Genomic DNA, 27,363 nt, shown 5'->3' on the forward strand with positions numbered 1-27,363 from the left:
CTTGGGCATTGGAAACAGTTGCCCAAGGTTACTGCCTGCCTTTCCTACACACTACTCAGTCATCCACCAGGCAACAACTCTTTGAAGCTTCTAGACCCGCTCCTTATGCAGGAAATTTCATACCTGCTAGAGAAAGGTGCCATAGAACCGGTACCTGTAGCGGAGAGGAGCAAGGGTTGGTATTCCCCCTATTTTCTAATACCGAAGAATGACGTAGGATTGAGACCCATCTTGGATTTGCGACAATTAAACAAATTCCACAGGAAAGACAAGTTCAAGATGATAAACGTTTCTCAGATCCTTAGGGCCCTCCAGCTTCAGGACTGGTTGGTAGCTCTAGACCATCAGGATGCTTACTTTGTGTGCCAATCCATCACAAGCACAGGAAGTACCTGAGGTTTGCCATTGGCAACTCTCATTATCAATTTCGAGTTCTGCCATTTGGGCTGATCTCCACCCGAGGGTCTTCACCAAGCTAATGGCAGTTGTGGCTGCAAGTCTAAGGAGGGAAGCGATTCATGTCTACCCCTACCTGGACGACTGGTTGATCAGAGCAGCGTCCCTGGAACAGGCTCAGATCCATCTAGATTATGTTTGCCACTTCCTCCACAAGCTGGGCTTCTCCCTCAACTTAAAGAAGTCAGAGATGATACCATCACAGAGACTCCAGTTCATTGGAGCAGTCCTGGACACATCCCTGGGAAAAGCCTTGCCACAAGAGGTGAGGGCTCAAGATATTCTACAGATGGTGACCAGGTTTCAAAATGCCCAGCGTCTACCATCCTTTGACTTTTTGAGGTTCCTCGGCCTCATGGCATCCTGCATTTTTCTAGTGGCAGAGGCTCGCCTGAGAATGAGATCTCTCCAGTGGGTGCTAAGGACCCAGTGGTCACAATTCTCAGGAAAGACGTCAGATCTCCTATTAATCCCGGACAGAGTGGCTTGAGACCGTCAGTGGTGGGCCTGCTGTGAGAACATCTTGAAAGGAGAACAGTTTTGGCAACCATGGCCGGAGATGATAGTCACTGACGCTTCACTCACGGGGTGGGGAGCCCATGTCAACGACTTGACCATCAGCAGTCGTTGGTCTCCATCAGAGTCCAGACTACACATCAGCCTATTAGAGCTGAGAGCGATCAGACTAGCGCTGCAGGCTTTCCTGCCATCAGTACAGGGAAAGCATGTCCTGATAATGACGGACAACACAGTGGCCATGCTTTACTTCATCAAAAGAGGCGGCGTAGGGTCACTGCCACTGTGCAGAGAGGCGATGCAGCTCTGGTTCTGGGTAATTCAAGAAGGAATCTCTCTATTGCCAGTTTGCCTAGCCGGAGAGAAGAATTCAACGGCGGACCCTCTGATCAGGCAGATCAGTCTCACACGAGTGGGAACTAGCTGAGGAAGTCCTTTCAGAGATGTTCACCCTTTGGGGAACCCCTCAAGTGGATCTGTTCGCCACCAGTATCAACCGGAAGTGCGATCAGTATTGCTCAAGGGAATTTCCCCTCAGAGGAGCTCTAGGGGACATGTTCGTGGTGGACTGGGAGTTTCCACTGCTGTACGCCTTTCCTCCAGGAGAACGTGGTACCCGGATCTTCTAGACATGTCCATCTGTCCTCCGATTCGTCTTCTGCAAAGAGAGGATCTTCTCTCGCAGAAGGGAGGTTGGGTTCTCCATCCAGATATCAGGACCCTCAACCTTCACGCCTGGTTTCTGAAAGGTTGAGATACAAGGATTTGGACCTCCCGGATGATGTAATGGAGATGTTGCTTTCAGCCAGAAGGCCAGCAACAAAATCTTTATACCGCTGCCGCTGGCACAAATATTGCAGCTGGTTTAGAGAAAAGAATATTGAACCTTTTTCATGTAGTATACCGATGGTGTTACCCTTTTTGCTATACTTGGCAAATTCAGGTCTTCAAGTTGGCACAATCAAGGGTTACCTTGCAGCGCTGTCAATCTTTAAGCGCACTGCGGAGGAGCCTTCATACTTCAAATTGCCCATAGTCATTCAATTTCTGAAAGGGTTAACTAAGATTTCTAATGTTTCTCACTCTTGAAATAGTCTTTCTAGTGGCTTTAACTTCTGCCAGAAGAGTGAGCGAATTACAAGCTTTGTCTTGCAAATCTCCTCATACAGTCTTTCACAAAGATAAGGTAGTTCTTCAAGTGAAGCCGAATTTTCTCCCAAAGGTGGTGCATCGAATCCATAGACTGTGTTCTAATGACTTTGGCTGTCCTGGCTCCCTAAAGGCATTCTTCTAAATCCATTGACTTTGATACTTTTTGTCCCTCATAGGTGGTAGCTTGTTGTATACTGGTACTGCTGGGAAAGGCGTATCTGGACTTTATTGGAGGATTCAGTTGTCCTCACAATTGCTGAGAAATTGTTCTTACCTTTTTACTTCCCCAACCGTTCCTTTCTTCAACTTAGTGTACAAAAGTATATTGGGGTGATACATAAATGCAAATACTATCCTTGTGATTGAAGTCACCTCAGGGTGTAGGAATATTGTATGAAGCATGTCCAAAGATTATCCACTAACTTTATTTGCCTCTGAAAAGTAATTTTAAAGTGTATTTGAATTGTTACAACAAATTGCCTTTTTAAAGAATGCTTATTTAAAACTGATAATAAATAAATAACTATTTATAACTGAAACCTTGAGTGTAAATGTTACTTGGCTACTTGTATTTATGGATTTCAATTCCACAGCTCTACTGCTCACATTACCCCTCTTGAGATAGGCCTGGCTGCTTAGTCACACTACCAACTTGTGGAGTACAGACCTTTAACAAAAGGTGGGTTACCTGATACCAAACAGATGAGTGCTGTGTAGTCTCACACAGTGTGACTGCACCAATTCTTACCTAACACGGGGGTCTCACATGTGAGGGATATTTAGCATAAAAAATGTTTTTAAAACATTTTTATATTGTTAATAAAGTGTGTTTCAGTTTTGATTTACAAACTTTTCACAATAATCATCAGAACAAAATATGCATTTTCAGTATACATTTTTTATTTGTTTTTGTAAAAATCAATAAAAATCCAATGTTTGCTAAAGAAAATTGTCGAGAAAAGAATAATTTCAATAAAACATGTTAACATTACCAACATAAAGTTAATCAGACTAATGCACAACAGAGGGTACCAGTCATCCCAGAAACATACGGCTATTTACTCTTCCAAGACCAGGTTCAGATCATATTCCCCCTGCTGTGTTAACTTATCAAGATCTGAAAAAAAATGTGTTTACAATTTAGCCAAAGCTAAAATGAGGGCAAGGTTAAAAGTTGACATCAATCTATCCTACAAACAATTTGTTGACTTGAGCAGTTGAGTGGATTAAAGGACCCAAGTTTAAAATCCTCTTGTTCAAGAAAGTCAGACAGTCCATTATCAAATGATGTAGGGTGCCAACCCACACGGGCGACACCAGCAATTCAAACAGAATTTAGAGTACCACTTTCTGAGGGGGAAATTAACTTGGGTATACTCTAGGTTTTTCAGAAGGAAGATAACATTTTTTTATCTTTATACAATATCAGCCTCTCTAAGTCCTCCAAGTCCATTCTCTTATCCCAATGTTTTATTTTTATTTTCGCTATGTAATCATATTCCAAAAGATGTAAATCAATGATTTTATAAAAGGGTAAATATCTCAGTTGGAATTATTTTAAAGGAATTTGGGTTTGACTTATTTACTAAAAGAGTGCTTAGGTATGAGCCCAGAGTTGGTTTTACTGACTGCTTTAACTTATTCAGAAAAAGTATACTTCTCTTTGCATATTGTGCCCACCAAGAAATCAGTCCCAATTCAAATCTAAACACACTGATTGGGACTGATCTTGGAATGCCCAAGGTTGACTTCCAGATTTCTCCTTCCAAACTGGCCAAAAATGTTTTGTTATTTAAAGGTAATCAATTCACAGCTGTTCAAAACCGTATCAGTTCCCTTCAGTCTAAAAAAATCAATTGAAGCGTCTAATGAATCGGCACACGGTTTGTGTTTGACAGCCTTCATCGGAGAGATACAGAGTATGTATTTTTTTCCACCTTCCGTTTATACGTCTTCAATTGGCTTTTTAAAGTTATAGAGAGACCCAAGTAACTTAAAAAGGTTACCTTCGTAATTGGAATCTTATTCAATTACCAGGCATAAGATTAGTGTTTAAGTTGGTGGTGTTAATCATCAAAACATGGTTCAAAACACTGTCTGACTCATGAATGTGTATATGGGGAAGCTACTCAATATCAAACATCAACTTGCCTTGCATAAGACAGGTAGAGCGCTACGCTCTAGTTCAACCCAACTGCTCATGTTCCCACGTACCAAGAGAACAAAGGGCAAGGGAAGATAATTCTCAGCTGTGGCATCTCAGGCATAGGATGCTCTTCCTACATATGGAACAAAGCCCCCTGTTATTCCGAAAGTGCCTAAAAACCCTTCATTTTGAATAGGTCAACCCATTCTCAGTACCTTTTTTGTGATGTGTTCCGTCAGAACAGAAATGTCCATGTGTCGAAGCGCACCCTGATGCCAGCGGCTATGGCGCAGTATAAATAAATAAATTACATAAGATTTCTCCGGATTAATAATCATTTGTTTCTAAGAGATGTTGAAGTCCTGCCGGAGTATAATCCTGCAATATGAGGTCGTCCACATACGCTATAATATTCACTGTAAGATCTGACCATTTTGGTGAAAATCCTCTCCATGTCTTATTCTCCTCCCACAGATCAGCCAGATAAAGACTAAAGAGCGTGTGGGCAAACATGCACCCCTGACAAACTCCTTTCATTATAGGGATGGGTCTTTATAAGTCACCGATTGTACTTGTATTAAACGGAATTTCCACCCATAATTTGGGATCATTTTTTAAAATTCCATTTGCAGTACCGTCTGGGCCTCTAGCTTTAGAATTTTTCAGCCTCCCAGTTACAGTCTCAACGTTTCTTATTTGAACATGAAAGTCTAAGTAAGTGCGACCTTTTCTTTCATCATGCAACGTTACATCGATATTCTCTCTAAATTTATCTGTAAAATAATTGACCCATACCTCTTCTGAAACACAGCACGATTCCGCATTCGATTGAAAAATACTTCTGTTATTCAGAATCCACCAGATTGAGCGTATATCTTTCTTAACCACTTAAACAGTTCCTGATTTGTACCAATGTATTGTTGAATTCTATGATCCTTACGCCACTTAAGATACATTTTTTTGTCTCAAGTGTTTTCCTTTCTTTTTCTTTTTAATCACTGTCTAGCCAAAAACCCTTATTTAACTTTTTAAGAGATTTTCGCAGTTCCTTTTCTTTTTTGTTTTAATATCTTTGTCAAAGTAAGCTCTGGGCCTAGAAAGAAGAGACAAAAAGATCATCATTATTTTTATGATCACTTTTCCCAATCTGGCTAATAATGCTGGGAGTTATATAGGAGAAGAGTACATGTTATTCTCTCCTTCAGACAACCTTTCCCACCATATCTTTAATCTATTGTTTTCTTTGTTACTATTACATCCGAAATGCGATCATCTTTTTCTTTTTTCATTAACTGCTAGATGTTGGGGGCCCAGGATTACAGCTTCATTTTCACCTGTCGTGCTTAAGAATAAATGCAGCATTGCATGATCACTCAAATGGGTTTTTACTTTCTCAAAGGACTGCACCTCACCTATATCTATGTTTTTAATAGAGAGAGAATCAATTGTTGATGAAGCTATGGAGTTATACCAAGTCGGCACTTGCTTCCATCTTTCTTTAAATAACAAATTGGTTTGCACAAAACCCCATCTGGACAAAAATGATGACCAGTCTTTTTCGCTCTCACGCAGTCGTTTTCTGAGCATTAAGATCTTTACTATCATCAAATAAATCGAAGCCAACCTCTCTCACATTACACCCACAATTAAAATCACCCCTATAATTATTCGACTATCAGAATATTTCTTCTGCCATACCACCAATAGATGTTCAATCTTGTCTAGTAAATCATCTATATTGGAGCAAATTAAATTATAATAGGGGTTCAGTAGTAGAGTAAATGGAGTATTTTCACATGGATCTTTGATCTCTGTGGCTAGCAAAGTTTCTGAGGAATATTTGCAGTTAGTTTACGAACATTGCTTTCTGATCTTTGTAGCAGTTAATAGCCCTCCCATAGGCTATCCTCAAGGGCCTTTTTTGTGCTCTTATTATTCAAAATATAGCCATCAAACACTGGGAGATCTACCAGCTAAGTCTCTTGCAGGAGAATACATTCGAAATTATCTAAGGACTTCTTCACATCCTTATGCATAAATGAGCTGTATCCCTGTGAGTTCCAACTCAAGATAAATAATTGATCATTGATAAAAAAGAAAATCTAACCTAACACTCCTGGGCTGGCTTGATGCTATATTCAGTCCTTTTTATGATTGGTTCCGCAGTGGGCTTTTGCCTCCTTGCCTCATCTTGTTTTGTATTCTACATGTGTAAGCCTAACGCTTCCTTGTACCAATATAAATAATTCCTCTACTTTACTGCAGCACATATAGGTATTGGGGGACCATAGTGGACTGAGTGGGGTGCAAGGACATGGGGAAGTTAATGAAGGGGATGAATACCACATTCTCCCAAGGCTATTGTTACCGGTCCCATGAAGGGCTTCCCTCCCCATGAGATCCACCTACATAATACCACCCCGAGGGGGGTTATTCAGTAGCGGCCTCACCTCCCTGGCCTCATGGGAAGGGGCTTCCCCCATGGAAGCAGTGACAATGGCCTTAGATTCGCCATAACACCGAATAACTCTGTTTCACAAAGTTGATCTGTGACACTTCATTGCTTTTTTTCCTTACAGAGTAAGATAAAGATATATTTTCAGTTATTTCACTGGACATGTCTTTGTTTTAAGTTATAACGTTTAAATACTGTACTATTAACTGCCCTACCACTTTTCTGAAGGCTTAGGGTTGGCTTCTCTGCCACATTCACCTATCCTTGAGACATCTGTTGCATGGCTGTGAATTGGTATTTATCACACCCTGAACAAAGAGCTAAAGAAAGCTCTTCTAGTAGATGCCAGTTCAGTCATCCTACTTACAAATCAGCAATATATGGCTCTGGCTACTGCGGTCTCCTATTCTCAGAGGCCCTAACCATATGCCACATATAAGGACATGCATGTGCCCGGGAAAACTCCTTCTTTAGCATGCTATTGAGCCTTTGGGAGGACGGGGGGGGGGGGAGTGTGTGTGGTGTGTTTAAATGTGACAGATCCTTACCATTGGTGGACTTCATCTCCAGCTCCAAATCTGGATAAGAGGAGCACTTCTGCAGTGGAACAGCATCCCTTCAAGTGATTGGCACAGTGAAACCCAGTTCTTCTGCCTGATCTTCGAAGACCCTTGTCAGTGCTTCAGCACTTGGACTAGTGGGACCAACTAGTCTCAACGCCTACTCGAGGTCACATGCACTAAGAGGTTTCGGAAGTGTCCCTGGACTGCCCGATGGACTGACCAGCTCCCTCATGGACTACCTCACTGTTGCCATTCCGCATTAAGCCTCAGAACGTTGGTGGTCGCCAGCTTGTGCCATAAGATGCCTTCTCCCGAAACGTCAGCGTCCTAGCATCAAAGGAGGCTGATATGGAGCTACTTCTGTGACTGTGCCTGGAAGATTGCCTGTCGCCACCTCCTAGTGGTGAACGTCGCTGGAACTCCTCTTCATCCATCCTGTGAAGTTTCTTCAAGGGGTCCGCATGGGGACTGTCTGCATTCTTGATAGTTCTGGTATTTCATCTGCAGTTGGAGCTGACCGGAAGAAGCACTTGAACCTCCAACCCTCACCCGAACAAAGGATGAGAGATTGTGTGCCCAGCGACTCCTGGACGAACCACAGTGTGACCTGGAAAACTCGGAGTCAGGAAGGTAAGTAAACATAACTGTTACTGTCCCCCGGTCCTCCATAGGGTAACATTGGGTTCAAAGCCCCTTGTCCCTTATCTTCCTCTGTGCTTAACTTTGGTCGTCAAACCTGGGTCATGTATCCTACCCCTGTGTTAGCCTTGGGACCAGGATAGAGAGGAGTACTTACCTTTCTCTGGACAAATAACTTATTTAACTTTGAAATAGTTTTCAACTGTTTTTAAATCGTCACCACAAGCCCATTGAATCCTTGTTGAGCAACCCTTCCCTAGAGAAACTTGTACTGAAACCTGTGACTTTTGAGCACGAGGGCCCATACATATTAGGGCTGGACCTCTTATGTAAAATAGAATTGGGATTCTATGGGTTATATTTATTTTATCTGCATCTGACTACTTAGCAGGTTAATTATTGTTAATGTATTTTAAGTGAACCTACTGCTGAATGTATATACTTGTGATATATGGTGGTGTGTGATAATACTACCTGCTAGTTTCATTTCTTAGTGTTTTCTTAAAAGCCTAATAAATAAGTGTATTTTTATACATTGGCGGTCTAAGCTGAATTATTGTGTGTTGTTTTGTGTGCACTGAGGTCCTAGACCGCACTCCTGAGACTAAGCCTTGACTGCTCTTTCACGTACCTTGAATGCGTTTTGGCTAAACTCTCAGACTTCCTATTCACCATAACTAATGTGGTCTCCTAAAATCTTCCCCACAGGTTGATTTTAGAAATATATCTTAACAAAGGGCACACTCTAGATAATCCCTTGTAATACAGCTGGTGGCAGTATTTCACTAAGGTGAAAAAGGATTGTTTGCCACCCACCAGTGGCATCCATTCAGCTAACTCGCACAAGATTTTGGGGTATCTTGGCCACATCCAGCCTAATCCGAGTTGTGGCAATGGATTAGGATTCATGGGGGGGGGGGAAATCAATAAACCAGTCAGGAAAAGGAAAAAAGGTTCAGGGCATCTTGTCAGCGGTACAGTTTAGGACTGCAGTCATGAGTTGCTCATGGCAGTGAGCAAGTTATGGGGTGGATTTGATAGTGGCACCACTCAACACAAAGCGGCCATTTGAGGCAGGCTGGTAATACTACTAGATGACTGATCAGATGGTGGTATCAACTGCATTTCTTCTTTGGAAATGTATTGACACTTTTTAGTTGGGTAATTCCACATCACGTCAAAATGGTGAAATGGAAGGTTAGTGCTAAAAACATTTTGGATCAACTAGGGGTGTCTGAAAATACTCAGATTGTCAACCCAAAGAGTCAAGGCAAAATTGTGGTTACATGACTGGATCCGGACAAAGGAGAGGTGTCGGCTCTTTGGTCCACTCAGGGTGCAGCCCTTCGCTTCAAAGAGATTAAACGTAGCTGAACAATATGTGATCAAATTGACAGACCCTAAACAGAGATCTTTGTACATGAGACTAAGATTCAATCTTTGGTACACTAGAGAAGTCATATTTACAAGAAATATGTGCGATGGTAATTATTGCCGCTTCTGCCTGGAGGTTAATAAAAAAGAAACCTTAAGGCACTTGATTGCAGAATGCTCAGTATTATTACCAGCAAGAGTGACATTTTTCAAACATTTACTCCCCGAATATCGGATCTTGGGTTCGGATATGCTCTGGGAACTGCTCTACAATAGTTCCAACTGTAGAATGAATGTAGCAATGATACATTTTATGCAGTATCTTAATTTGTTGGGGCACTACGAATGATGCACCTTTATCTATATGTCTCATCTGGAAACATTTTCCTGTGGCAACTTATATGTTCCTTGTAGTTATATCCAGATATAAGAAATAGAAGATGCCCACGCTATGATGATTTGCTTAGGGTTACCTTGACAGGAAGCAGGGAATTTTGCTTTGCTTTCCTGACTGTGGTTAAATTATGATTATAAAACTAGTCAGGTTTTAAGGTTTTAGGTTTTGTTTATGGATTTGCCCCTTAATATAGGGCCACAAGAGTGTAGAAGACGAGGAATGATATGATGTGAAAGTGTTAAGCTGTTTGTTTTACTATATTTAGAGTTTTGTTGTAAATATGAAATACTAATTTAAAGGAATTAATGGTATTGAATATGTAATATTGTATTATCATGAATGTTTTAAAATTTGAAAGGCAGTTTTTTCAGCTAAATCCAAATAAAAAATTTAAAAAATAGGTAATTCCATTTATTTTAAATTGTGATCTTTTTTCTTTTGAATGTGAACAGACCACTTACAGTTGAAGCAAATACAGTTTGGGGGAACTACTGTTGAGACCTGGTGCTTGGGAAAAGTGGCTTTAAAGCCTATGTTATTTTACCACTTGTTGATGCCTCTTACAATAAAAAATATAAATTGTTGATGGGGAGACCTGCTAAATTTGGACCAGTGCTTTGCTTCTGGCTCTGTACCCTCAACTTGCTTTTGTTTTCAAAAGCATTTGATACAAACCATGTTTGTCGCAAAAGAAATGTCTTTTGATTCTTCTGCTTTGCACAGCTGTTTTTTGTGCTCGAAATGAAATGGTGCGTTGGGCAAAACCTCTTAATAATGTCTGTGGTTGACTCTTTGGCATCAAGTCTCGTTCAGATTATTACTTTTGACATTTACTATTGTACCTGACTAGTTGTAATTCTTGTTTTGTTTACTTTAGAACTCTTCAAAGAAGCACTGGGGAGAAGACGACTTGAATTCACAGACGGTACAAACATTTCTTCATTGACTCTTGGGAGTGGTTTTATTATTCACAGGAAGTTGTTTGTTTTGAAACTTAAGTGGCATTTTCATCATGTATCTTCTTGGGTCACAAACTCATGTTTGACTCTGCCTTTGATGACTCTGTGTGTCTTGTTTTTTTTTCTGGATTTTTGGTATCCAGAGTTTTTTTCCTGACAGGGAATCCTCTACTGCAGCCCCCCTGAAAACTGCAACTGTGTTTTGAGTTCTGCCCTAAGCAGCCAGATGACTACCAGGGAAGGGGTACTACTGATGTGCCCCATTCTGTCCTATTGTATGTCCCCTAACCCTGAAAGTGTGTCTCACTGGCTGGTGGCAGCTTTACACTTCATATTTGGCTGCACAGTGTTGCAGCATTTTTACCTGGATTGTAGCAATTGTGAACAGGAGTAAAGTGACTACCACAAGCTTTTTAATCCATGTGACCTAGCCATTTTCTTTTTGGCTGTTGTTTGTCTCGCAGCAATGAATGCCATTTTTGGCCTTTTTGCCCATAGAGGACTCTCTAGAACCTACATACCATCCTTTTGTGGGAAAGACATCCAACCTTAGATGCCCCAATCCGCATCCCTGTGTGTATGTATGCCTGTGAACGTCTAGTCAACGTCTTAGCACTGCAGAGCCACCACAATAATGTGTGCATGAATGGTTCAGCCTAGAGATTGCAGTGCTGTAGGATTTCTCATTCTACCCAGTGCAAGGTAACCAACTATCAATCTCTGCCTTTGTTTGTGCGAATAGCCCTATGTGGGGTTTGACGTAATTCTGAAATAGAAGTAACTGAGCATCGGGTGAGCAGGGTCCATTACAGTATGCATTTTGAGTTTGTGGTTTCTTGGAGCCGCTGTGGCAGATTTCTGCAACTAGCTGCCAGGGATTCTAATGCATTTTCAGATCACCTTGGAAACACAATATTTGAACAATTTGGGCACTAATAGTAAGCAATTCATAAACACGGTCACTAAAAGATATACACTCCCTTAGAAGAATATTAGACAAGTCTTAAGTAAAGCCCCACTTATTTTCAGACAGCGGTGAGCGCTTAACGTAGATGGCACTCTAATAATTTGTTTTAAAAGGGAGAGAAAAGCAGAGAATAAATTGAAACAGATCCCAACACTTTTTCACGAACACAACAAGAGAGGAAGGCAAAGTAACACCGTGAGTTAAGTCAGTAGGCCGAATCCACTTTAAGGGGATCAAAACGAAATGTGTCCAAGGTCACACGGTTGCAATGCACAAGTCTTTTAAAGGTTCAAAAAGAGTTGGACCAAAAGAAAGGGACCAGTTAGAGGGTCAAGGCGGCCAGCCCAGTCCAGAAGGTTAAGGGGTTTATGCAGCACACCCCCATTCACTCAGCCTAGCTGTCAATCAGACATGCTAAGTGGTGAGACGGCCGGCTCACCACTTGGGCCAATCACACAAGAGTACGACTTGAGTTACCAAGGTAACTCAGTCCAAGGTACCTAAACCCCCTCCCACACCCCCTGTGGTACCCAGACAGAGTGGCACCACTTTTGGAGCCTTCTGTGGAGAAGCCCGCCAAAATGTGGAACAAAGGGCTCGACTTGGGTTGGAGACACAGAAGAGAACACAAACGCCATTTTAGAATTGAGTCCTGACAAAAAATGCCAACCAGCGAAATAATATTAAATAAACAAACCGGCGGTATGTTCGAGGCTATGAGAATTAAATAACTAAAGTTGGTAGCCTCAAACAATGGGAAAATCCCACAGGAATATATTCGCGGTCGAATATAAAAAGTAGTATCCACTGCCACCAGCCAAAACTCGATCAGGGGGGACGGAGACGTGCCCCCTCGACTACCAGACCCTGGGGCAATCGAATTGCCCCGACCAGTACGTCCACAATATGATGGTTTGTACTGGTTTCTGTTAATAATTTGGGACCAGTAAAGCCAATGGTGACTTTACATGCCCTGGGAGACAGTAGTCAGTCCCAGGGTATGGAGTCTATGGTGGGGTGTCACTATGACACCCCTGTGTTACTGCACGGAGGGTGCTGTGTAACACACATAGAAAAAAACACATGAGACCCTATGGAGTAAAGGACCCCATAGCCCACAAAACACATTAGCAGTCAAAGGAACACCATAAATCATGTCCAAGAGTGGGAGAAAGAGTCTCACTCTTGGCAGGAGAAAAAAAAAACTCCAGAAATCCAGCAAAGCTCCTGGGGGACTCACTAGGTTAGGAAATTCAGCCTAAAGAGAGAATTCTCTCTAACACAGGTTTCGGAAGATGCCCACAAAGTTCCAGGTGAAACTGCGCTTCAGGCGACGATGCACATCGATACAGTAAATATCCCTGGGTATTGGTGAATTGCAGGCTGTGGAGGTTGCAGCTCTTCTAGGGATGGTGCAAATTGTAGTTAATCTTGGGACTCGTTAGGCCCACCAGTCCAAGGGGGGCATGGGAGAGTCGTATTCGATTTTCCCTTTTGCTTAGAAGTTGACGTCTGGACAACTCGGCGGGCTCTGGCAGTTGCTGGAGGCATCCTTCTTCACTCTTATTCTTCAGAATCTTCTGTTGCAGTGGTTGACTCTAAGTTTCAGCTCCAGGACCTCAGAATTTATCCAGGAGCATCAGCTGAGTCCACCAATCCTGACCCATGCGCCATTCAAACTAACTCGGGGAGTGACTGTCCAATGGGGACAGCCTGCCGCCCAGTCTGAACTGGTTGCAGTTGGGTACACTGCAGGACAAAGGAAAAGGGAGCTTCAGTCACCTCCCCCACTTCCTGTCCTGCTCGTCACTCAGAGGAGCTTTGAGGCTTTCCTTGGGAAGCCTGGCGAAGACAAAGGAACCAGAGAATCCTCCTCCACCCAGAAAGAACGAGCCATCTTGTTCAGGGCTTAAAGTACAGTCACCATTTTTAAATGGTGTCCCTTGTGTCCCCTACCGCAGCTGTGGAAGCAGCCTGTGGCAAACGTCCACAAAATGTTGTGCAAAAAGGTACACTGTCACCAGCCTGAACAGAGAGATTGTCACAGTAACCAAAAAGTTACCGGAGAGGCGAGAAAAGAGATACGATGTCTCCCCTCAGCAATCCACATAAGGAGGGGTATGCTGATTTCACAAAATAAAACACAGGTAGGATTAAAAGGATCCCCTGGCAACTACAATAGTAAGTCAGGAAAATGACGAAACATTAATGTAGAATCTCTAGGATCTCCCAGTAACACTACACAGAAAATGCTGTGTGCTGCTTTAGTAAAATGTAGATGCCAAAAAAGTTGGAGGAAAGCATGACTCAAAAAAATGCCAAAAAGAGTTCCCAAAAGCAGTGCAAAAGAATGAGTGAATGTGGAAAAAGGTCCCCACTCACTCAGGGGAACTAGTAGAAAAATCCAGAAGTACAGCATAACGTGCTGGGGACTAGCAGGTGGAGAGAATTATTTCACACAAAAAGGGAAATCAACTCTAACAACCGTTGCTAGCCTAAGTCAGAAGCCAACAGATAGGTGAAACCATTGACTACTACCAACATTCCAGTAAGGACGCCTAGGATAGGAAGGTGTCTGGTTGCTATGGCGAAGAACTTAGCTCTCAGAAGTCTTGGGACGCTGTACTCCCTCTCCCTGAAAAACCAAGCCCAACAACCTAACCGGATGCATCCCTTCTGGAACTGGTGACCCGGAAAGCAGGAGCTACAGAAATGACAAAGTGGCAATAAAGGCAACCTAAAGATACAAGAAAAAGAATGTAACTACAACACAAGCAGCAGCTTCTTGCCTTTTTACTTGCAGCTCCTAACATCTGTGGAACGCCTGTGAATGACCCTGGTGCTTTTTAGAAGTTAATTTATATTCTATACCCAAGTACCTATGACCATGGTTTTATAAAGCATCAAGATGCACGGGTCTGTGGCAACGTGAAATCAATACTGTTGTGAGACACTGTGTCGTGCTTTCTAAAGCTTTTTACCAGCTGGAAGCGCATGTAGATAAAAAACAAGAGGAAAGGACCTCATGCTTTGTGACATCATACGTCACGTTCCAATGCGCTGAGTCTCTACCGTGGACCAAAGCGTTTGGGATCCCCCAGATGCCACAGCAACCCAAAACGGCAATGGAAGGACACCATGAGTCGCAGCGCCTCTTGCAGCGTACTGCACCCTCCCCGGCCACCTCTCGGTGAGTGTAGCTGCAGGGCAGGGTGTTGGGCGGTAGCCGTGACCTCCGTGGTCAGAGCCTAACAGAAGGTGGGCAAGACCAAGTCGAGATAGACAAGGACAGCCGTAGTGCCAATTCCCCCAAGGACCTGCTTAGCCCTGAGAACTACCGGAATGTCCCTGGCCCAAGATGATTGTAAAGATCCAATAAAACATCCTTGGACTTGACAAATGAGTCAGCGTGTTTCTTTGTGGTTGGCCACCCCATCACAGCACAAGCAGAGCACTCTTGATCATACTAGCAAGGCAGAATGTATCCAACTATTTATTTAGCCCCTGGACAAAACCCTTCGCAATTAAAAACCACAGGCAAGTATCTCACTAAACATGCACTACTATTATATACACATTTACCTTTGGGGTGCTCTCGTTACAGAGGACTTATATTTTTACTTTTGAACACAGTTAAAACAATCTGAGCAACTGTAGAGTAGCAGAGCAAGTGAATAAAGAACATGGCAATCAACAAATTAGAGAACTAATATTTAAGAAAGTAAGGAGTTGAAAATGCCATACATGGCTTTATAAAATTAAGGCACTACCCTCTTCCATAGCTAGTAATGAGGCCTCTAGTGCCTTTAGAGCCACAAGTCAGAGTACAGCTTTTCAGACCGCTTGAAGTTGTTAAAGAAGCCAGAACAAGTTTTGACAAAGTCAACAGGCAAATGCAAGTGGCTCACAGTTGTAGAACAATTAAAGGAACATTTGTTGGAGACCCTCTGCTAATCCAACCACCTTAGGAGAAGAAGCCCAGGGGAGGATCATTAACAAGAACTCCACCTTTCACGGTCAGGCAAGTGATCAATGTGAAAATACTGAATCCTTTTTGCGAATTCGAAAATCTTTTTTTTTGCATTTTTCCGCACAAATACATGCTGGGGTAGTCCCCCTGCAGTACACCCATATCCCGTATTTGTTAGGGCAGTTTTTCAGAAGTCCTACTAAGGGCTTGAAGTCCTGCTAAGGGCTTAGTAAAACCATCCAACTGAAGCAGTGCAAGACTCCACATTTAGTATAAGGCTGTACCACCTGAGTTCATGGTAGCGTAGACAGAGCAGCCAGGCTCATTTTAGGAGGGAGAGAGGGCTGTAGAATCAGTACACATGAAATTGTAATCCAAATGGTCCAAAGAAACACTGAAAAACAATGTCTTGTGAAAATAAATGGTTTATTTAAATGCAAGTAGGCCCAGATAAATCTTGGGGGGAAGTAAGTACACATTATATATAACCACATTTATAAAAGCACAACACTATGCTTGAAGGTGCACAGACCAAAGCATATAACCTTATTTGGAACACCTAACAGTAGTTCTACGGGATCTGCATGATTTTTCCATCTCAGAAAAGTCTGCGACGGAAAAGTTTGCATGACAAATGTGCGAACCACAAAAGGTTTGCACATTTCCCATCCGAACACGCATCTTCAAACCCCCACCCACACCCACGACACACTCACACCCATACCCCTACCCTGCTTACCTTTCCTTCACGCTGTCTCCCTGCGGTGCCAGTTCCCTTTCACTTCTGTGATCGGGAACCGGCGCTGCAGGGTCCTTTTCCTTTTTTTTCCTTTTTTTTTCGGGAGCTGCAGGGGTGTCCCCCGCAAGCCCCGCTCACTATACCACACAGTATAGTGAGCGGGGTGTTGCGGGGGACACTGCCGCAGCCCCGCAGTCTTTTTTAAACATTTTTATACTTACCTACAATGCTATCAGCTAAGGTTCAAACTTTTGGTGTTCAAACCTTTGGTGATAGCATTTTCCGGACTTTTTGTACGGTCTGACTTTTTTTTCAGTCCGATCGTACAATTCTGTTCTACGGAAGTCAAAACCAAAAGTTACTTTTAGATTACTTTCAGTAATGCCTGTAATGCCAGGGTAGTAGACCCTATCAGTTGTACCGTGATGCTCAGCAAGAAATCACATACTAATATCAACTGCACAATATACTTTTCTGATCTAGTGAAACACAGATTCTAGGAACAGTGTAAACCTATAACTCTGATTCCGGAATAACAGTTATTCTCAGGTGTTGGACGTTGGGGTGTAATATTCAATTACAGTTGCTTTTTAATTCACAGACTAAGGGAAGCAATAACTGTAACTTATTTTAGGATAACACAGTTATACTCAAGGTAAGTAAAACCTATACACTTTTTACAGGAGCTATAACCAACTTAAAGGCAGGTATGAACCCAAGACTATTTTTGTGTCTATCTAAAACAGACCAGGGAAGGCAAAACCCAGTGTCACACTCTATGAATGACTCAAAGTTATTCTAAGTAGGTAAAACCTAATACAGACTTATTCTGGACATTTGGACAGGCTACCAACAAGTCAGGGGAAGCAAGACCCAGTTGGGGACACTCATACATTTATCCTAACAGGAATAGTGAAGTGAAACCAACAGCATTACCTTCGGCGAAGAGGCACAACCAAATCACAGGTGAGTAAAGTAACATTATATCTACTTTTCTGAATGGCAGAACATTTCTAAGGTAAGTAATAACTTTTGTAACTGTTCACTCTCAGAATTACAGTTACCAACCAACTATTCTACAAGTAAGTAACTTTTAATCACTTATTTTCTTTTCTAGGTAAAAGCCCAATCCTTTAAAAGTATTTCCCTTATTCTTGGAGCATGAGTGTTCTCAGTGGTAGAAGGGGGTGACTGGGGTCTAGTGTCCGTAGTGTCAGGATAGGTTCTTAAGTAGCAAAAATCGTAGTTCCAAAGGAAAACTGTTCAAACAGGTGAGTATTTTACTTTATAGTTGAGTTTCCATGGGCTTCACAGAAGACACCCTAGGAGGATTCCAGCAGAGGGCCTGGATGAGAGGCCTCCCAATCACAGTTAACACCCCAAAACTACACAGGAATCACAAGAGACTTCAGTAAATACCCAAGCCAGCACAGTACCTCAGCACAGAAGAAGATTTTGCAGCAGGAGGACTACAGGATCTGCAGCCAAAAACCCCGATCAGTGGATTCCTTGTAGTGGTGACTGAAACAAGACCTTGGAAGGGACTTTGCAGTAGGGATCAATGGGGAAGGCTCTAGGCAAAGTTTTCCTCATGGCTGCATGCGGCTCTGTGGATTTGTTGCCTTTTCAGGAGCACAAAAGAAGACATACTATCGCTGGTCAGATTTTTGTCGTTTGCAAGGTCCAGCACTCGGATGAGGGCACTTTTTAAACCGGAATCGTGCTTCCGGATATCCAGCAGGATGCCCTTGAAGTTTCATCGAAATTCAGAATTCGGAAGACTGTGCACTGCACAATGGCTCGAGGTCCCAGGGTATTGGGGTATTGCAGCCTGCAAGGTTGCAGCACGGCGTGGGATGGCTCAAAATGCAGGTCTTCCTGATTGTAGTGGATCTCACCAGGCTAAGGGTCAGGGTCGTCGTGTTTGGAGTACACCGGTCTATTGGAAGGAAGGGCTACAGCAGGCTCCTGTTACATAGCAGGCTCGCCAGTCGCTGGAAATAGATTCAGCTGCAAATTCTTCATCTTCCTCTTCGCTTTTGGTTCCAGTGGTCGACTACTTCTTCAGCCAGTTCAGACTTTTATGTAGGAATCCAGCCAATCAAACAGCCTTGCAACATTCAAACCTGGGGGTTGGCAATCCTTCCAGGACAGCCAGCCTTCCGGTTTGAACTGGAATCCTGCACTCTGGCTGGAAGACAAAGGGTTAGAGAGGTTTGGACTCCTCCCTCGCTTCCTTCCTTCAGACACTCTGGAGCCTGGGTGGTGAGTCTAAAGGACTCATGCCGAAGACATAAATGACACAAAAGAATTTCCTGCCCTGTATGTCCGGGGAAGGAACAAGAAAGGACAAGGAACACTAAAATAGCGAAAAAGCACCGATGGGTACCTTTACAGGGGCTGTGCACAGTAAAGGTTCACCAAATTAATAAAAGGTATCAATGCCACCAGCCATTAAAGGTAAGCTTGTCCCTCTAACAGAATTGTTACCGTTTTAGTGTGAAAGGGGATACATTGTGTCTCCCCAGCACTCCACATAAGGTGGGGTGTGCTGGTTTCACCAAATAAAATGTAAAAGGTATCCAAAGATCCTTTCTACCCTTGGGAACTGTAGTTCTCTCAAGGTTAGCCAGAGAGAGTTAAAGGAAGAGCCCTAGGGCAACCCAGCAACAATAGGCACTTATTGCCAAAAAGCTGTCAAAGAGGATAACTTTTAAATGACACTATGGAGAGTCTTAAAAAGGACACCCTTAAAAAGAGTAAAAGATTCTGTGAGTGTGGAAAAAGGTTCCCACTCAACGAGGTATAAGGAAAAATAATCCACCAGTAAAAGCAAAAAGTTCTGGGGTTGAGACAGGTCAGGAAAATGTATCATTACTATGAGCATTTTACCTAACACTATTCCCAATTAATACTCCTACCCCACTTGCCATCTATATTTGTGTGACAAAAATCCCCTCCATTTTTGGTTTTGCAGTAAAGGGGTTCGATATTTCCGTACTATCCCACGACAAGGACTTTACGCCGGTTAAACCTTATGGAGATATGAACAGGTATGTTTGTTCACACCCTGTGCAGCGACTCACCCAGGGACCACCTTTGCAGCTCCTGAAACCACTAAGCCCCTGGTCTCCATACATTGGTTCTGTTGGAGGTGGTCCAAGGGGCATGGGTTCAGACATTACTTGAGGCGTCTGGGATTTGGTCCGGGTAGTTGCCATTTCCGTGCTCTGGCGAGACAGTTTTTGGCACTGGATAGCTGGATAACCCCTGTCATGATGAAGAAAGGACAACCACTTTGTCAAATCTCAGAGAATGCTCACAGGATATGACGAAGGCAAAAATCAATGATTGCCACTCCGAAGAAATCACAGAAGTCGACCTTCGTGGCAGAAGCAAAGCAGCTGGTCCTGCAAGTCCCTCTTTGTGCTGGAGAGCTGCAACTGCGGAGGGACGCTTCTCGTTTCTCAAGTCCAGTGTCTGCGGATTCAACAGTTCGAACTGCAACCAATCCAGCGAGGTAGCCCACAAGTAATCTGGTCACCCCACCGGATGGTTTCGGGACACATCCAAAGGCTTCTAATGGCAGAATCCTCAAGCAGGGGTTGGGGACTGGTTGTTCTCACCGGTCCGGGGGTCGCAGCAGTGATGGAGGCCTTCTAGAGAGCTGCGAAGGAGCAAGGCTTTGCTTAGATGGTTGAAGAACAATATGCTAATTGGCTGTTAAGTTGCATTCCCGGGCCTTCAGCAAGAGGTGGTAAATTGCTGCAAAAAGTCCTTTTTATTCAGTATTCAAGCTGGAGTCGCCACCAAGCCCACCAATGTCATGATCTTCATTCTTTTGATGCCCCTTGTTATCTCTTCTTTAACATCGACTCTTCCCTGTCCTTGCATCCTTTCCAGTTGATACATTCTCTTATCTGTCCTCTACTTTGATTCAAGGCACTGAATACTCTTTATTCTTCTTTCTCACCTTCTCGTAAACCTCCTCAACAATGGCTCACACATGCGTTGTTGGTGGAAATTTCATTCTCACCTTCTTAACCTTTCTTCCATTCACTCTGACTGTGATGCGGCCCTCTTTCTGGCCAAACAGCTTTTTAGAGCAACCTTCTGGACTCTTTTAGCTCACCCCGTTGATAATTTCAGATCCTTAACCGTATCCTTTCTCCCTTCAGCCCTGACCCTTCCTTCTCTTCTCTGTGTTAGGTAAGAATTGGTGCAGTCACGCTGTGTGAGACTACACAACACTTAACAGCTTGGTATTAGGTAATCCACGTTTTGGTATTGGTCTGTACTACACAAGTTGGTAGTGTGATTGAGTAGCCAGGCCTATCTCAAGAGGGGTAAATGTGAGCAGTAGAGCTGTAGCAATGAAATTTGTAAATACAAGTAACCAAGTAACACTTACACTGAAGGTTTCTGTCATAAATATGTATTTAACATCAATTTTTAAATGAGCGTTCTTTAAAAAGGCAATTCATGTAACACTGTACATATACTTTAAAATAAATGTTCAGAATCAGAACAAGTTAGTGGATATTCTTTGGATATGCTCCATACACAATTCCTTCACCCTGAGGTGACGTCAATCACAAGGACAGTAATGACATTTATATATCACACTACTTATACTTTGCAGATTCTGAGGTTGCAGAAAGGAAAGTTTGAAGGAAGGAAAGGGGTTAAACAGATTCTCGGTAAATGTGAGGACACTTAAATCTTCCAATGAAATCTAGACAAGCCTTTCCCAGCAATAAGTCTAAAACAAGTTACCACCTATGAGTGACAAACAATATCAAAGTCAATGGGCTAGAAGAGTCTGCAGGGAGCCAGGGCAGCCAAAGCCAGTTTGAAACAGTCTATGGAGCTGAGGCACTTCTTAGAATCAAAGTCTTGTACAATGTTAAGAGAGTGTGTTAAGAAAAAATCACTTGTAGGGTCACAAGCTGTTAAGCCTGGAAAATGAGAGTTGGAATCAACTCTAAGGGTAAGCCACTGCAATTCCCAACTGAGAAAAGCACAGCTAAAAGACAATGAGGAAAGTACCCCAAGTCTAAACAGTACCTGTGGTTTGAAGAAGAGTGGTGCAGGTGGATTCTGTCTTGCTACAGCGGTGCAGACCCTGTGTTCCTGAGTCTGTCGTGGGGATAAGAGGGAGGACGTCTGGAGAGCTTCTTCCGGCGGTACTTGGGAGGTTGTAGGCAGCTACAGGCTCTTTTTGGTTCAGCAGCACTTCCCGGTTTCAGCGCTTAGTAAACAGCACTGTCGCAGCTCTCGGATACCGTTTGGGTTTCCTTCACTCCATGGGTCCTGCACTCTGGTGAGGGTACTAGAGCTCTAGTCGTCCTGCTTCTGGAGGGTCCTTAGGCGATTCCTGGAGCTTCTAGCTGGATTTCAGACGTTGCACTAGACTATGGATTTCTCAACCCCTGGCACTCGTTCTTGCAGCAACGAAGAAGTACAGCCAGTCTGGGAAGATGGTCAAGTGGAGTTCGTCTCAGGGTTCATTGGTCCCACTAACCCAAGGGAAGAAGTCTTCACTTCCGGAGCTTCTCTGTCAAATTGAAAAAGGAGTTTCAGCACAGCAGCAGGGCTTCACTGGGCAATTCAAAGGTCCAGGTGGATGCAGCAAGCTTCGTTCACGGTTTCTCAGTTTGGTATTTCTCCCAGTGGTCGACTCTGCCTCTGGTCACAAAACCCTCGCCTTTTAAGCAGGTTTCTCACATTCATGCACAGCCTAGACTGTCAATCACACAGCAGGGTGGCTGTCCGAAAAAGCACAGCCAGCCAGCCAGTTAGGACTGGTTGCATTCTGGCACTCCTTGAGACAAAGAACAGGGGAGTTTCGGGAACCTCCCTCACATCATGCCTTTCCAGATACACTGGAGCTAGAGGCAGGCTTCATGGCTGAAGCCAGCCAAAGGCAAAATGAACAAAGGGCCCAAACCTGGCTCAACGCACAGAGTAAAACCCAAGGAAGACCTCTCAAACAGAAAATGGCGAAAAAAGAAGACTGGGGCCATTTTGACGAAATGGTCACCCATCGGTGCTGTACTGCAGCTGAGGGTTCAGCCTGCGGTAGAAAAGCACAATGGTAGGAAAATTTAACAACTGCCACCAGCCATTTAAAGTAGTGAGGGTAACATAAACATGTTACATGTGAATGTAGGATAAGTGGCTTCTAGGTAATCCCCCAGCACTCCACATAAACTGGTGTGTGCTGACCGAAAAAAGAGAAGTTACGAAAGTAAGTGAAATCAATTTCACTTTACTGTTCTTGGAGAACTGTAGTTCACACAAGAAAAGGTATTAAACCTTAGGAGAAATCTAAAGGATTTCTCTGTGGCGCTGCACTGAAGGTGCTGTGTGGCACCATATAAAACACAAATGCCTATGGCCAGGTCTGCCTATTGTCAGACATCAAAAACAGTTAAAACACAAAATCCAAATCATGTCAAAACACAGGAGGGAGTGAGAAAAAGGTCTCACTCGCTCCAGGGTTAAAATTAAAAAGTCCTAAAGTCCAGCAAAAGTGCTGGGGGTTTCTAAGGTTGTAGGGAATTAACATAGAAATTAGAATTCTCCCTAACACTCACTGCATCCGATCTTGCTTATTACTTCTCTTCGAAAGTTACTCTTATCCAGTTTTCTATACTCTTTCTTTGTCTTCACTTCTCCTTGCTCGACCGCTTATTCCCCTATTTGCTCTTCGCTGTCTTCTTTTCATTCCCTTAACTCTTTCTGATATTTCTGGTTTTCCTTCTAAAGCCCACCCTACAACATCTCTTTCTGATCCTCTTCCTTCCAGTCTTATCCCCAAGGTCTGTTCTAGTCTTGCTCTGTATCTGGCTTTGCACTCTAATCTTTCTCTTCAGTCCTCTACTTTCACTTCTATTTTCAAACATGCCTCTATTCCAATTCTAAAGTAACTTTCCCTAGGCCCTTCTCTTAATTCTAACTATCGCCCTGTCTTGCTTCTTCCTGTTCTTTTTAAACTCCTTGAAAGTATTGTCTATTCCCAAATGTCTTCTTCTGTTAACTGTTCTTCTCTCCTTCCGATCTTTCAATCAGGTTTTTGTCCTCTTCGCTCTATGGAAATGGCATTCTCTCTCTCTGTGACTCTTCTTTCTGCTTGCTAGTCTCAGCAAACTTCTGGTCTGTCTTGATCTCTGCTGCTTTCAACACTGTAGATCGCACTCTTCTTCTCTGTTCTCTTTCTGATCTCGGTTTCTGTGGCTCATTGCAGTGGATTCGTTCATTGTCTTGGGCTTGTCTTTCTTCTTCTACTCTTCCTCTCCAGTATGCAATGCCCCAGGACTCTATTTTGGGTCCCCTACATTTCTCTCTACACAATTCCATATGTGCCTCTTATTTCTTCTTTTGGTTTCTCATCTTTATAATAACGATACACAGCTCTTTCTACCATTTTCTTCTTTATCTTCTATGCATTCTTCTCTGACTTCCAGTCTTCTTGCTATTCAGTCTTGGATTTAACCCATTTTCTTCACCTAAATCCCTCCAAGATAGAAGTGCTTTTCTTTCCTGCTGCCTCGCTCCATTTCCTTCCCCCAACCTCTCATCCCATCTCTTTTTCTGCCTGGAATCTGGGTGTTATTCATGACTCATCTTTTTCTTCTTCTCATGTTTCTGCTGGTTCCTGTTGGTTTCATCTCTTTAATATCTGGATGCTTAGACCATTTTTCTTTCTCTGCCACAAAAATTCTCTCATTTTCTCTAATCTTCTCCCGATTGTTTTATTTCACCTCATCTCTCCCCTCTTCGTTCCATTTACAATTCTGCTATACGTCTTCTTTTTTTTTAATCTTCCTGTCATTCCATCTCCCCTGCTATTGCTTCTTTTCATTGGCTTCATCTCTGGAACACCCCTAAATTTGCAGTTGTTTTTGAACCCGTCCTGGCTTTTGGAGGAAAGTAAATCCTTTTTTTCCAGCATGTGGTTTGGCATGGGTTGGAAATGCTCATAAATATTCCCCGTCATCAGGCCTGGAATCCTCGATAAAAGAAAAAAACAGTTTCTCTTTCACTTACAGACTGTATTTTTCCTGTAAACCAATCACTGTATTCTGGGTCATACTCCCCCCAGCCAATGACTGCCCTCTCCCTAAGCCTCTCCTCTGGCAGCATCTTCAGATTTCTACCGCACGTTCAAGTGTTGGGAGTCCTCGAGTTTTGCTCTGAGAGCTATTCTACATGTTTCACGTTTATCATCGAAAGAAGTTATATTTTTGTCAAATAAGAGCCTGTGTGCTCTTCTATCAATCTGCCGGCAGCGGCGATTGGTTTGTCAGTGAATTTCAGTGCCACTCAAGGGCAAGGATCGTCCAGTTTTCTTTGAAATTTCCAGAAGGCCATCTGGCCTTCTCCGTACCTCCGACCATGACGGAGGAGAAGGAAGGAAGGAAGGAAGGAAGGTAGTTCCTTTTTCAAGCTATGCACCAGATGCGGACTGCGGAACGTGTTTGTGGAGGACAAACGCCATAAATGCCTCTACTGCCTTCGCAGGGACCACAAAGAGGGAAATCACGAAATCTGCCTCGGATTCTTCAAGAGACCGATGAAGGATTGACACAGTAGAGTGGTGGCGTGGCTAGGCACGAAGGCCCGTACCCCGTACCCCAAGCAGGGTCATGCCTCACCTAGGACCGGGGGTTCCGAAGAGAGGGCTTCTAAGGCCAAGCACCGCAAGTCCATTTCCGTCGGGGTCTCCACGCAGCCGGGTCCCTCAGCTGACAGGGCGCGATTAACGTCACATCTGCCTTCTTCAGCCATCGATGGAGCGCCTCCTCAAAAAGGAAGTCGCCCAAGATGTTGCCTAAGCTGCGGGAGAAGCCAGAGAAGTTGAGGGTGGAAGAAAAGGCATCTGACCTGCCCAAGAAGGCCCAGGCGGCGCAGGAGAAATCGATTGAGCTGGTGGTGGCCGCTCTCTCAAAGGATAGTGGGGCTGACCCAGCGAAGGTAGCCCCTACTGCATGCAGGGTGTCCCTACCCCTGTGGTGGGAGGCCTCAGCTGGGGCGGAAGCAAAGTCTCCTGGCACATCGGAAAAGAGGATGCCGTCACTGAACCCGGCTAAGACCCCTTAGGATGCAAAAAGGGGCGGGTGGCGATGAAGTCCCAGGCCAGCCACAGGCCCTATCCCAAGAGATGGATGTTTCGTCCTTGGACGACGAGGACCAGGAGTCCCTGCACATGGTCCATGAGGACGTGAAGGAGAACGACGGCGTGGGGCCTAGTGTACGGAACATGCCGGCTCAGCCGAGAGATGTATCCCTGGACATCCTTTCGACCCTACACACGCTGGTGTCAGAAATCCATTGGTGTTGACAAAACAGGAAGTGACATCACATAGCATTGTACACTACGAAAAATATGGTTACGATATCACTATAATGTGATGTACATTTCATGCAAGAATGGATGGCCATATGTAGCGTTAAGATCAGTGTGTACAGGCCCATATTATCAAATTACTGTGAAAGCAAGCAGACGTCCATGACCAAATGATAATGATGTGTTATTATATAGCACTTAGCTTAAGCCTTTATATAGAAAAAATATACACCCGATATCATCCAACCTGTGTCGGTACTCATTTATCGACCTCAGAAAGATGAAAGGCGTAGTCGAGTGTTTAAGAACAGACTAAATCAGTGACTCACCCCCTGAAGTGTGCCTGAAATAAACCCTTAATGAGTCTAGCAATTATTATATAGAATTCCAGAAAAACACATTATTTGGCATTCCTATTCTTTCCTATTTGGGGTCAGTGCTGAAAGTGTTAGACTTGTGGCACTTCTGTTCTTATTTTTCCTTTTTTTTTTTTAAGGGCCTGAACAAGAAAGCCAGCCACTCCTGGAGCTTGCATTACAAAAAACGACAGAGGTCGCAAGGGAGACCTCGGAGGTCGCAGTTGCGACCCCTGGTGACCCCTAACTGACGTCCCTGCCTATCCTGCAAGCAGCCATATCTGACTTTCTGCAAATCGAGGGGGCTGCTGCAGACGCACTCCTCCTTCATGCCCAAGGTTCTGTCGAATTCCACCTCAACAAGCCTGTGTTTTTTTCGAAGCCTTTGTCACCGGCTGAAAGGGCTTTGCACTCACTGGACGTTGCTCGTGGCATGCACGGAGTGTTTTCGGAAGACATCTCAACTCTTCGTGAACTTTTGTCCTGTGAACCATGGGAAGGCCTTGTCCAAGGCTTCCATCTCAAGGTGGCTCTTTCCGGCTGCAATACGCACTGTCATCTGTTGGCAAACCGACTGCTGCCCGGCCGTCCGATAGCCCATTCCACCAGAGCGATTGCTGCAACAACACCATTCCTGTCTGGTGTGCCCCTGCTGGACATCTGCGGGGCTGCTACGTGAAGGTCCACACACGCCTTCACGAGATTCTACTTCGTCGACAGGGATTCCAGGGAGGAGCCCGGAGTCAGCCAAGCAGTGCTGCGCAACCTGTTCGCTTGAGGTGAGCCTGTTCCGGAGGTAAGAATAATTGCTTCTGTTGAGCCTTGCCACCTCCCGTGGTTGTGTAATGTTGTATTGCTACGTATTCTTTATTCATGAGCATGTAAATCCATGCCAGACCCCATGCCGGAGAACAAGTTATTTACCTGTGATTATTGTTCTCCAGCATAGGTCTGGCATGGATTCACATGCGAAACCTCCCTCCTAACCCTCTACGGTTCTTGGTCATACTGCTACTTTACGTGCTAACCAAATCTGAAGATGGCTGCCAGAGTAGGGGTTTAGGGAGAGGGCAGTATGACCTAGAGTACAGTGATTGGTTTAGAGGAGAAATACAATTTGTAAGTGAAAGTGAAACTGTTTTTCTTTTACCGTGGATTCCCGGCCCGACGATGGGGAATATTCATGAGCATGTGAATCCATGCCAGACCCATCCTGGATAACAATAGTTACAGGTAAGTAACATGTTCCTTTCTTTACTTAGCTTGCTTGGCTTATCTATCATGGGGTCACTATCTGGTCCCAGTCCACATCTTGGCCAAAG

The 27,363-nt window shown here is 43.8% G+C and overlaps 1 protein-coding gene across 3 annotated transcripts in view; it reads left to right on the plus strand.

The window, feature by feature from the left end:
* The window catches only part of SLU7 (SLU7 homolog, splicing factor), a 525,459-nt gene that overhangs the window by 161,914 nt on the left and 336,182 nt on the right, over positions 1-27,363 (plus strand). For all 3 annotated transcript variants that reach the window (XM_069654248.1, XM_069654249.1, XM_069654250.1), the window contains exon 7: positions 10,576-10,623. In XM_069654248.1, coding sequence (XP_069510349.1) covers positions 10,576-10,623 — 48 coding nt within the window. The remainder of the gene's footprint in view (positions 1-10,575; positions 10,624-27,363) is intronic.

Source organism: Ambystoma mexicanum, chromosome 3q (genome assembly GCF_040938575.1).
Source record: "Ambystoma mexicanum isolate Mex_15411 chromosome 3q, UKY_AmexF1_1, whole genome shotgun sequence".
NCBI lineage: Eukaryota > Metazoa > Chordata > Amphibia > Caudata > Ambystomatidae > Ambystoma > Ambystoma mexicanum.